Genomic DNA, 11,349 nt, shown 5'->3' with positions numbered 1-11,349 from the left:
GTTGGGTAATGAAACGTCTTCAAAAAATACCACCAAGCTCAGAGACCATTAAGGACCCAACACAGTCCTCCTGCTCCTCCTCCTTTTATTCCATCTGATGTAGCACTGATGTTGTTACCTAGTTGGGTAATGAAACATCCACCAAAAACCCCCACCAAGCTCATAGAGCACACAGATAAACCCTGAGCTACAAATATTTTTTTTCTATTGGGATATTTCATTTAAAGAAAGTGAAGCAGTGATAACTAACAGCAGCTTGATAACCATCTGGGAGCATTGGGCTCTAACACAAGGCCTGCCTGCCTGCCTGCCTTAACCTTCCCAGGAAGCAGAGTGATTCTGGTGCTGGGGGGGAATACAGATGACCCAGAGGGCAAGCTATCATAGCCCACTTCCCCAGCCAACATCAGAACAAATAACCGCTGATAATCTGTTGTTTAGTTTTCCCAAGTTTCATTGTCTTGAGGTTTCCAGGCTGAGAAACTCTGGCTCTTTCCAACGGCCAAAATTACATTCTTGTCAAATTGTTTTGCTTTAAAGAGAGCGAGGGTGCGAATTGTAAATAACACACTGGCCCAAACCATTAAAAAATGCAATAAATATTTTTTTTAACTTGAGTTCCAATAAGACCCTCCTGTCCCCACCCTACAACTACAATTCCCAGAAAGTCACATGGCTATACTGCTTCAAAAGGATCAGACTGGCAAAATTACATTATACTGATTTGTATTCATTGTTCGAAATTCGAAGCTTTAAGGGCCGTATTTGTATTTGTGTGTGTATGTATATATATATGTGTGTGTGTGTATGTATATATATATATGTGTGTGTGTGTGCATATATATATGTACATATACATTGTATGTATGTATGTATGTATATGGTATTCAGCTTTGTTCAGGTATTTCCCACGTCATTGCTACAACTTTAAAAGCACAACTATAATGACGTGGGAAAATACCTGAACAAAGCTGAATACCATCCATCCATCCATCTATACATATATAGATATACATATATGTATATAGATGTATAGATATATATATATACACACACACACACACACACACACACGTATATTTAACCCGCACAATAAGAACTTTCTCCTTTACATCTGGGAGCCGGATATGACGTAGTTCACCACTGACTGTAGCTCTTAACTTCCCCTCCGAGCCTTCCCCCCGCCCCACCCGCTTTTCCAATTGCACAAGAGAACCGGAAGAGACAGCTGCGCGCTATTGACCGTAGCCCTTAGGGGTCCCTGGTAAAGTTCCAAACGGAGCCTTGCCCCGCCCATTGGGACAAAGGTGGGCGGGGACGATCGCCCAGGAGCCCCGCCCCTGCCGGGTCATTTCTCCAGCGGAGAGGAGAGCCACGCGATGGCCGCTGAAAGGGCATCTTGGCGGGTGAGCCTTCCCGGGTCACAATTAGCCCATAATACGTGGCTAATATTGAAAAACTGGCCCCTGGGAGGGTCATCCCTTAAGGCCAGCAGGAAGCAAAAGCCTTTCTCGTGTGTGTGTTTGTGTTGTCTGTGTGAGTGTGGAGCTCCCAGGTTGTGCGAATGCAGGACAGGGGTGTTTGCAGGTCGTGTGAAAGCAGCCTGATGATGACTTTCTCCAGGATTGAACAGTCTTTCCCATCCTTGGAACGAATCCCTGGAGGCTTTCGAGAAGAGACTGGACTGCCATCTGTCAGAAATGGTGTAGGGTCTCCTGCTTGGGCAAGGGGGTTGGACTAGATGATCTATAAGGTCAGCAGCTGTGGGCTATGCTGACTCTTATCTGACTGCTCCCAAGGTTGCCTCCTTTCATTTTTCTGCCCCAACTCCCAAGGTCTTTCCCACCTACCATCATAGCCGCCGCCTTTACAGCCCAAGAAACTGGGGAGGGTCCCTTCTCTTTCGTTGAGTCTCTTTCTCTACCCATTATGAAGCTAGGCTGTCCATTATCTAACTATTCCCTAGGCAATGTCTCCCCTCCTGGTCTGTAGTGTATGTTTTGTGCTTTTTGCGTCCCGACAGCCGCCCCGAGCCTGCACAGATTACTGGTCCGAATGGAAGCTGTGCCGGAGCATCCGTAATCTATATCATCACTACTACACTTACGGGGAGATGCCATCTTGCGCGCAGTGGAAAAAGGATTACAAGAATTGCAAAGAATGGGAGAGAACCCAAAGCACCGTGGCCAAGGTGCAGTATGGGATCCGGCGAGGGATCCGGAAGATGGGAAGTTATAGAAATATATTTTTTACTCCTACGTTTATTCGTGGCTTCGTGCTGTGGTGTTTTTTTAAGAGAATGCACTGCTCTGGGGTTTTATATTTTGATAGGGTGGAAAGAAGGAGCGAAGGATGGAAGGAAGGAAGTGGAGAAGGGCAACAGGGAGGGAGGGAAGGAAAAAAGTGGAGAGGGGGAAGAGAGAAAGGGAGGGAGGGAGGGAAGGAAGGAAGGAAGGAAAGCAAGAAGGAAGGGGAGAAGGGAAAGAGAGAAAGGAAGGAAGGGGAAGGGAGAGAGGGAGGAAAGGGTAAAGTGGAGAAGGGCGAGAGGGAGGGAAGGGAAAAAGTGGAGAGGGGGAAGAAGAAAGGGAAGGAGGGAAGGAAGGAAAGCAAGAAGGAAGGGGAGAAGGGAAATAGAGAAAGGAAGGATGGGAAGGGGAAGGGAGAGAAGGGAGGAAAGAAGGAAGGGCTAAAGTGGAGAAGGGCGAGAGGGAGGGAAGGAAAAAAGTGGAGGGGGAAAGAGAAAGGGAGGGAGGGAAGAAAGGAAGGAAAGCAGGAAGGAAGGAAGGAAACTAGCTCATAGTTGTAGATGTTACCTAGTTTGGGTCATCTGTAAGAAGGCAACTAAGCTCAGAGAGCACCAAGGACCCCACAGATAGATTTCACTCTGAAAAGCACGACGTGTATCCAGTGTTAGGATATTATTAACAACAGCTCTGATCTGTTGCAGGAACAGTTGTGCCATAGCGAGCATGAACGGATGGCCACGAAACAGAAACATGCACCAGTGTGGAAAATGAGAAAAAGTCCTCCGCCCGATTGGAATTCACCCATTGAGGGAGAAAACTTCAAATGAGGCGCTCTGATATTCTAGCAACTTTAAGAAACTCTTCATCCTGAATAGAGGCATTTTCCCGCCATAAATCTGTGCTTCCACCTGGTCATAGCTGGGTTGAACTGTTCTGAAGTCAGTGCAAAATTTCAAAGGGCTTTCACCACATATCATTGCAAAGGATATATTTTTGCGGTTCACAAGCTCCGTCTTTGTTGCAAATTAGCTGCGAAAATACCGTGGCTGGTTGATAAAGGGACAACTTGGGAATTCTTTATTTGTATGCAACATTCAGGTCTGGATTAAAACATCCTTTACAAACCACAGAGTTGTGTTTATATAAACCTAAAAAAAATCAATACACTATGGCTTAACAGGATGTATGAACTCGGTAGGAAACTGGATGTATAGAGAACTGGCAATTCTATTACATTCAACTCCACAATGCAGATATGCAGGTAGTCCTTGACTTACAACGGTTCATTTAGTCACCAAACAGTTAAGATGGTTTTTCACACTTAAGAATGTGACAGCATCCCCATGGTCACGTGATCAAAATTCAGATGCTTGGTAACTGGCATGTACTTATACTTGCAGTGTCTTAGAAAAGCCAGATTCCCTTAACAACTGTGTTACTAGCTACTACCACAGTGATTTCTTAACGACAGCAAGAAACGTAAAATGGGGCAAAACTCACTTAACAACTGTCTTGGCAATGGAAATTTTGAGTTCAATCGTCGTTAAGTCGAGGACTACTCTGTACAAAACGGCTTTTCATCATCACTCTGTGTCAGGCAAAACTAGATTGGTAAGTATAGTTTATTCAACTAGAAAATGGAATTCCTACAAAACGCTGATCAATACATTAACTGCATCTACTATTAATCTCTTAAGAATCAGCTCAGAATAGTTAGGATGGCGTCTTAGATGCTTTGTATTTTCAAGCATCATCTTTTAATGACCACATAATTACTTGTCTGGGCAACTGAATGGAGCTGAGTATTGACTGGCCGGATGCCCTTCCTGTCACCAAGGGGGAGTTTTGTTCAGCAGATATATTCTCAGTGTGCCCAGACAGAGAAATGATCTGCCTCTACCTAGGATCGAACTCACACCCTCCTGATTGTGAGGTGACAGGTCCAACTCTAGGCCACCACAACACTCCTTGCTTTGTGTTTTCAATCCCCCAAGACAATTAATCCTTTATGATTGGCTTATTAGGTAGCTCACAAGATTTTATTTATTGGATAAACGTGTGTGTGGCCACCCAAAGATGGGAAGATTAAACTCTTAAAAGAGTCAGCATTCAAAGTTTTCCACTGACTCCTGTATGATCTATGTGTCTCAATGGTAGGTTTATCAAACAGCTACACTGGATGGGTGCTTGAGATCTAGCCAGTGGTCAGGCAGGACATAATTTAGCACGTTTACGCTGGCTGGTGGTGTCGCTCTTCCCACAACCCAAAATCAATATGTGTATGTTCTTGTGAGATCGTTGCATTTTCCTTCAGGGGCTTCGTACGTAGCCTGAGGAGGGGTGTGCAGGGGTTCTTGCCTGTCGAAAGGGAACAAGCAATCGTCCCGCAGAATGGCTGCCTGATACAGCTCTTCCGACTCCAGGCGCAATTCCCTTAAAGCCTGTTCCTGGGCAGCAACGAGACGTTTTATGGTGTCCATCTCGGCCAGGTCCTGTCGTTGCTTATAGGCGGCCCACTGTTTCAAAAGCTTAGTTCGCCTTTCGCTTTCTTCAAGGGAAAGCGGTTTAGGCTCTCGGATCCTGTGAGAAAAACAGGCCGCTAATAATAATAATAATAATAATAATAATAATAATAATAATAATAATAATAAACACATGGACATTTTTCTAAACTGAGTTCTTTTATCTACTATATAAAAGCGAAATCCCACTCATACATCACAAAATCCCCAGAACTGTAAAGCCTACAAACTTGAAATTTGGCACGTATGTTCCTCTTAGCTTCTAGGGGCTCACTAAGAAAGGGTTTTTCAAAATGACCATCAGAGCATTTGTATTTCCTATATTATTATTAATACACTCTGATGCTAAGGAGTTCTACTCCCCCTCCCCACCTGAAAAGAAATCTCTTCCAAATGCAAAACACAGAGGAGTTTCAGTTTCAGAGCACCAAGCAGCTTTAGTACAGAACAGTTGAGCTAAGCCACGCCCAGGCTCCTTGCTGTCTCCTTGCTCACACAGCAAATACTGCTTCAGTTTCCAAATAGCCCTCAACTCTCACACACTGACAGGACGCTGGCCAGATTAATACCGATGGATGCTGGTAGGCAGAGGCACAATTTTTTCCCCTTGTTTTCCTCCCCAAAAACTAAGCCCGACCACATAGTTTCATAGTGAAGCACAGGTATTGAGCTAGTAGTTTCACAGGTTGTCCTTGACTTAACAATTCGTTTAGTGACCAAAGTTATGATGGCATTGAAAAAAATGACATGATGAGTTTTCACACTTAATGACTGTCGCAGCATCAAAGTTCAGATCAAAGTTCAGATGCCTGGCAAACTGACTCATATTTATGACAGTATATGATCTTTGTTCAGTCACTTGGAGACGTGTGGATATCAACTCATCCCGCAGCCGACATGAACAAACATGCTCAATAAATTTTTTAAAAAGTGGCAGTAACCATCCGGAATGATCCCACCTGCCCAGTGTCCCGTTACCTTTTTTCATCCATGAATCTGAATGGGATGATGAAGTCTTCAATAGGAACCAACTCTTGAGCTGCTCTTTCCAATTTTCTGATTTTCTTTTTCAGCCGTTCTCTTTGAGCGTAGTCCTTCTTTGGATCTACCCTTTTCTTCTTCCTCGGGGGCTCGGCTCTAATGGATGGGGAGGGGGATAAATTAAATATTAGCCGTCACTTGAATTTGATAGAATGCTATTTCGCCGTCTCAGAATGACTTCAATGGGAAAAAAAATCTCAAAGTCACGGAAGGTTGTAGTGTTGTTCAATCCTATGACTGATTTATGACATTTTTTTTTTGCTATTTCCTGTCTTTGGGGCCGATTTTACCCCCCCCCCCCAAAAAAAAGTACCCATAGAAAAAAATTGTAAAATTGAGTCAGTCATATAAGACAGATTTCCAGGCTCCATTAGGGTCAGAAGTTGAGATTGCACACGTGTGTGTTTACTCAAATGTAAATCCTGTTGGATTCAGCTGCACTTTTTCCTACATAAGCAGAAATTACATTACATCCATATTGATTAACTTAAGTGCATTGGATTAATTTGAAATGTGAACTTGGAAAAGCAAGCAGAGTTCCTCACTCCAGAACATTTAATGGATTCTCCCAGTCAAATTACCTTTCCTTAAGATACTGTTCACTGTAAAGATAAAACATGTATATTAATTGTAAGGAGCCTGGCTGGCCTCATTCACAGGACTAAGCCAAGAAAGCTATAGTTATTTATCTATGTTTCAACAAATGGTAAAACACATGAGAAATGTTCAGAAGTAATTAACAGGATGAAGATTTCAATCACAATTCATCCAGGAATAATTTCAGCTCATTCGTTTCAGCCAAAGTTAACCTCGTTCAATTCTTGGGATTATAAAAATAAGTGAATGGAGAACCTAACCACAAGATTCCACCATTTCTCAGAGAAGGTAAGGAAAATAATACATTTTAATAGCTCTTCTTATATTAACAGGTAGAAAGGATCAAATAAAAATTTGGGATTTACTTTACCTCATGGGCAGAGCTGTTCTCAGTTCCAGGAGGGAAGACTGCCAGTGGTTCGCTCGGAGTTGTCCATTCCAGATTAACTGAGAACTAAAAGTGTATATAATGTCAATCAAGGGTGGTTGTAGAGAAATTAGAATAAGGAAAGTGTTTTGGATATGTCTGCCACCATGAGTTATTTGTAAAAGTAATAAAGGCACAAATGAATAGAAATAATAGATAGCAGCTTATCAAACCTAGAAAAAATTTCCTGACCATTAAACAAATAATTCCCTCAACATTATCCAATTATTTACAAAGCCTGCACTACTATTACTGTTAATCTTCTCATTACTCCTTATCACCCATCCCCTCCCATTTGTGACTGTATGACTGTAACTTTGGCACTTGTATCCTTACGATTTATATTGACTGTTTCCTAGTATGATTTGATCGCTTACTGTACCCTATGACTATCACTAAGTGTTGTACCTGATGATTCTTGATTCTTGCCAAATGTACCTTTTCTTTTATGTACACTGAGAGCATTTGCACCAAGACAAATTCCTTGTGTGTCCAATCAAACTTGGCCAATAAAGAATTCTAATTCTAATTCTAAAACGATCAGCAGAATGACTTGCCTCCAGAAGTCGTAGGTGTGCCATCACTGGAGGTTTTTAAGAAGAGACAGGACAGCCATTTGTCTGGAATGGGATAAGGTCTCCTGCTCGAGCAGGGGGTTGGACTAGAAGACCTCCAAGTTCCCTTCCAACCTTATTCGACGTTCTAAAAATTATGATAAATTGTGGGTGACCCATTCACTGTACGTTTTTAAGAGATTGGACCGCCATTTGTCTGCAATGGAACAGGGTCACCTGCTTGAGCAGGGGGTTGAACTAGATGACCTCCAAGGTCCCTTCCAACTCTGTTATTCTGCTATATGAAGGGTTTTCATGGCGGGGCTGGTGCGGGGCGTTTCCAAGGGCGAGCTTTGCTCCCCGCCCCCTCAATCCACCCCAAAACCTACTGATCGCCGCTGGAAGCACCCGAAGGACCCCCTTCTGGCCGCTTACCGAAATAAAACGCCTGCCGTCCGGCTCCCGAGGAGGTTGAACGCGCCCGGGGCCCACATGCCTCCGTTCCTAATGGAGGACCGCTCCAGCGACACACCGCAGTCCGACGCCGATTGCTGCTCTCCCGCTTCCGAAGGCTCGTCGGGGAAGTTCCGGAAAAGTTGCGCGCGCATCCCCCCCGTTAATACCCTAGTTAATATTTATTATTTTGATGTTTTATTTGCTTGGTCGGTTGCAAGATGAGATGGGTGGTGTAAACAAACAAAAAATCAGAGTATCTAAACAAAAAAAATCTTTACAAATTTATAAAGCTGCCCAGAGATTTATTTATTTATTTATTTTGTCAAGTATTTGCACCAAGACAAATTCCTTGTGTGTCCAAATCACACTTGGCCAATAAAGAATTCTAACTTTTAAGCATTCATTAGATAACATGTATAAACATGAAAGTATAAGTATAACATGTATAAATATAAACATGTATAAGTATAAACACAATCATGTCTACCGTCCCTGTCCTATTGTCCCCATTAGTTTGTACTTATTTCCTGTACTCTTACTCATGTTTATACTTATACCTATTATCTTATAAGTGATTGACAAATCAAAAAAATAAATAAAAATAAATGGTTATGAATACATGAAATGGATACGAATAAAAAAGAACATTAGGACAGGGATGCACTTATGCACGCCCCTATGGTAAGATAGGAGGCTAATAAATTACAATAAAATGTTTTTATTTTAGTAAAAATACATATTATTTTATTATGTATAATATTAGGTAGTCCACAAGCACAATTGAGCCCAACATTTCGGTTGTTAAGGAAGATACTTGCTAAGTGAGTTTTGCCTCATTTTACGACTTTTCTTGCCACCATTGTTAAGTGAATCACTGCAGGTGTTAAGTTAGTGACATAGTTGTTAAATGAATCTGGCTTTCCCCATTGACTTGGCTTGTCAGAAGGTTGCCAAAGGGGATCACACGGCCCAGGGACACTGGAAAAGTCATAAATATGAGTCAGTTGCCAAGCATTTGAATTTTGATTAGGTGACCACGGGGATGCTGCAAGGGTTATAAGTGTGAAAAACGGTCATAAGTAGCTTTTTTCAGTGCCGCTGTGACTTCAAACGGTCACTAAATGAACTGTTATAAGTCAAGAACTACCTGAACAGTAAAACGGATAAATACATTTTAATCAATTTTAAGATATAATTTAATAAAGTACATAAATACCATATGATGAAATATATAAATAGATATTTGTATGCCTTGAATATGTGTGTATGGAGGTATATGCATAATGGTTATCTTTTAAGGCCTGAATGCAAAAAAAAATTCATTTTAATGTATGCTGACTGGTGTATATTTAAAGTAACAATAAAGGTTCTATTCTATTGAATTCTATTTTATTCTATTGAATTAGATTCTATTGAATTGTATTCTACTCTGTTCTTCATTCTTCATTCTGTTCTATTCTATTCTTTATTCTATTCTATCTTTTATTCATTCTCCTTCCATCTTTCCTACTCCTTCTCCTCATTCTATTCTACTTTCTATTTTTTATTTTTTATTCTTTATTCCTTATTCTATTCTATTCTATTCTAATTCCATTCCATATATTCTATTCTATTCTATTCTATTCTATTCTATTCTATTCTATTCTATTTTATTCTATTCTATTCTATTTCCATTCCATATATTCTATTCTATTCTATTCTATTCTATTCTATTCTATTCTATTCTATTCTAATTTCAATCTGCAATTCATTTCTATTCTAAATCGGAGCCGGGGAGTTGGAGGGACACTCATGACGTCACCCCCTCCCCGCCTCGCTCCCTGTCGCCTCCCGCCGAACTACACCTCCCGGCATGCCTCAGCGCCAGCCGCCATAGCGGAGGATCCCGGGAGCTGTAGTTTCCCGCCGTCTGACAGGGCCGTCCCTCTCTCCTCTCCCAGCCCTTGCCTTAGCCATGCCGACCGCCCGGGCCTCTGAGCCGCCCCCGAGCCTCCCTCTACCCCGCCGCCTCCTCCTCCTCCTTCTCCGGGAACCCTCGGCGGTCCTGACGCCCTTCGCGCCGCCCCCGGCCGTCGCCTTTGGCGGCCTCCCGGGAAGCCCCCCCGCCGCGCCACCCGGCCGGGCCTCTCTGGGCGTCGTCCCTTGTTTCCCGCCGGGCCGCTTGGGTCGTTGCCCTCCGCTGACTTCCGGCGTTGCCGGGGAGCCGCCGGGAGCGGGGGATGCGGCCGGGTGGCGGCGGCTGCTGCTGCTGCGGGCGGGACGGGCGATGGCGAGGCGGCCCTGAGGGCCTCGGGGCGGAGGAGAAGGGAGGAAGAGGAGGAGGAAGGCGGCGCTGAGGGCGGCCGGGGCGAGGGCCGGGGGTTGCCGCCGCCGCCGCCGCCGCCTCCTCCTCCCGCCTGCCCAGGGCAGCCTGAGCCGGGGCCGTCCCGCCTGCCCCGGCCCGCGGCCGTCCTCGACACGGAGCGAGAGGAGCCGTTCGGCGGAGGGAAGAAGAAGAGGAGGAGGCGGAGGAAGAGGAGGAGGAGGAGGAGGAGGCGGCGGGGGGGAAAATGAAGCTCCTGAAACCGACCTGGGTCAACCACAACGGTGAGGGCGTCCTCGGAGCGCGTGCAGAGGGCCAAGGGGAGGCGCCAGGGGGAACCCCAGGCTCGTGGGAGGGAAGGAGGAGAGATGCGGGGGAGTGGGGTCCTCTGAGGGAGTGCAGAGCGCTCGGGAGGTGTCAGTGCTTCCCTTAGTCAATGGGGGGATGGAGGAGAAAGGGGGAGGGGAGTCCTCTGAGGGAGTGCAGAGTGCTGGGGGAGGGTCCTCACCTTTATCCCCACGTGGGGAGGGGAAAGGAGGGTGGGGGTGTCCTATGAGCCAGTGCACAGGGTTAAGGAGATGTCAGTTTTCATATTCAAGGCGGCGGGGGGTTTCCTCTGAGCACGTGCAGAGGGCTAGCGAGGTGTCGATGGTTCCCATATTCAAGGCGGGGAGAAAGGGGGAGTCCTCTGAGGGAGTGCAGAGTGCTGGGGGAAATGCCAGGGGACCCCCAGGCTCGGAGGGAAGGAGAAAGGGGAAGGGTCCTCTGAGGGAGTGCAGAGGGCTAGGGTGGCGTCAATGGTTCCCATGTTCAATGGGGAGGGGTTGAGGATAAAAGTGGGGGGTCTTCTGAGCAAGTGCAGAGTGCTGGCAGAGGGACCTTGGCTTTATCCTCGGGGGTGGTAGTGGAAGGAGAGGGTCCTCTGAGGGAGTGCAGAGGGCTACGGGGGCGTCAATGATTCTCATGTCCTATGGGGGGCGTTGAGGAGAAAGGGGGATTTCCTCTGAGCAAGTGCAGAGGGCTATAGAGTGGGAAGGGAGGGTTTTCCGCACTTACCTGCTGGGTGGGCGGGAAAGGAGGAAGGGGTCCTCTGAGCGAGTGCAGAGAGGTGTGGGGGGAGTGCACTGCACTGCTACCCCCACACCCGCTGGAGGGGGAGAGAAGGGCAAGTCCGGAGGGTTAGAAGGGTCCTTTCCTCCATACT

At 45.3% G+C, this 11,349-nt stretch overlaps 3 protein-coding genes across 4 annotated transcripts in view; 2 read left to right on the top strand and 1 right to left on the bottom strand.

The window, feature by feature from the left end:
- Positions 1 to 1,205: 1,205 nt before the first annotated feature.
- On the top strand, positions 1,206 to 3,373 carry C15H22orf39 (chromosome 15 C22orf39 homolog). Its single transcript, XM_087913330.1, has 3 exons — positions 1,206 to 1,406; positions 2,024 to 2,191; positions 2,948 to 3,373. The coding sequence occupies exons 1-3, from the start codon at positions 1,380 to 1,382 to the stop codon at positions 3,071 to 3,073; spliced, it is 321 nt and encodes a 106-aa protein (XP_087769456.1). The 5' UTR covers positions 1,206 to 1,379; the 3' UTR covers positions 3,074 to 3,373.
- A 477-nt stretch (positions 3,374 to 3,850) lies between these two features.
- Positions 3,851 to 7,975, bottom strand: MRPL40 (mitochondrial ribosomal protein L40). Its single transcript, XM_087913329.1, has 4 exons — positions 7,823 to 7,975; positions 6,777 to 6,860; positions 5,747 to 5,905; positions 3,851 to 4,826 (listed from the first exon to the last, which is right to left on the bottom strand). The coding sequence occupies exons 1-4, from the start codon at positions 7,879 to 7,881 to the stop codon at positions 4,517 to 4,519; spliced, it is 612 nt and encodes a 203-aa protein (XP_087769455.1). The 5' UTR covers positions 7,882 to 7,975; the 3' UTR covers positions 3,851 to 4,516.
- Positions 7,976 to 9,821: 1,846 nt separating this feature from the next.
- The window catches only part of HIRA (histone cell cycle regulator), a 33,936-nt gene continuing 32,408 nt past the window's right edge, over positions 9,822 to 11,349 (top strand). Inside the window, exon 1 of one of the 2 annotated variants that reach the window (XM_087913328.1) lies at positions 9,822 to 10,429. In XM_087913328.1, the coding sequence (XP_087769454.1) occupies positions 10,393 to 10,429 (37 nt within the window). In that variant the 5' untranslated portion in view covers positions 9,822 to 10,392. The remainder of the gene's footprint in view (positions 10,430 to 11,349) is intronic. The other variant, XM_087913327.1, reaches the window with a different exon arrangement.

This window comes from Pseudonaja textilis, chromosome 15, assembly GCF_049901715.1.
Source record: "Pseudonaja textilis isolate UNSWEBS1 chromosome 15, rPseTex1.2, whole genome shotgun sequence".
Taxonomy (NCBI): Eukaryota; Metazoa; Chordata; class Lepidosauria; order Squamata; family Elapidae; genus Pseudonaja; species Pseudonaja textilis.
Note: the sequence above shows the minus strand (reverse complement) of the source record. Positions and strands in the feature narration are given on the sequence as shown.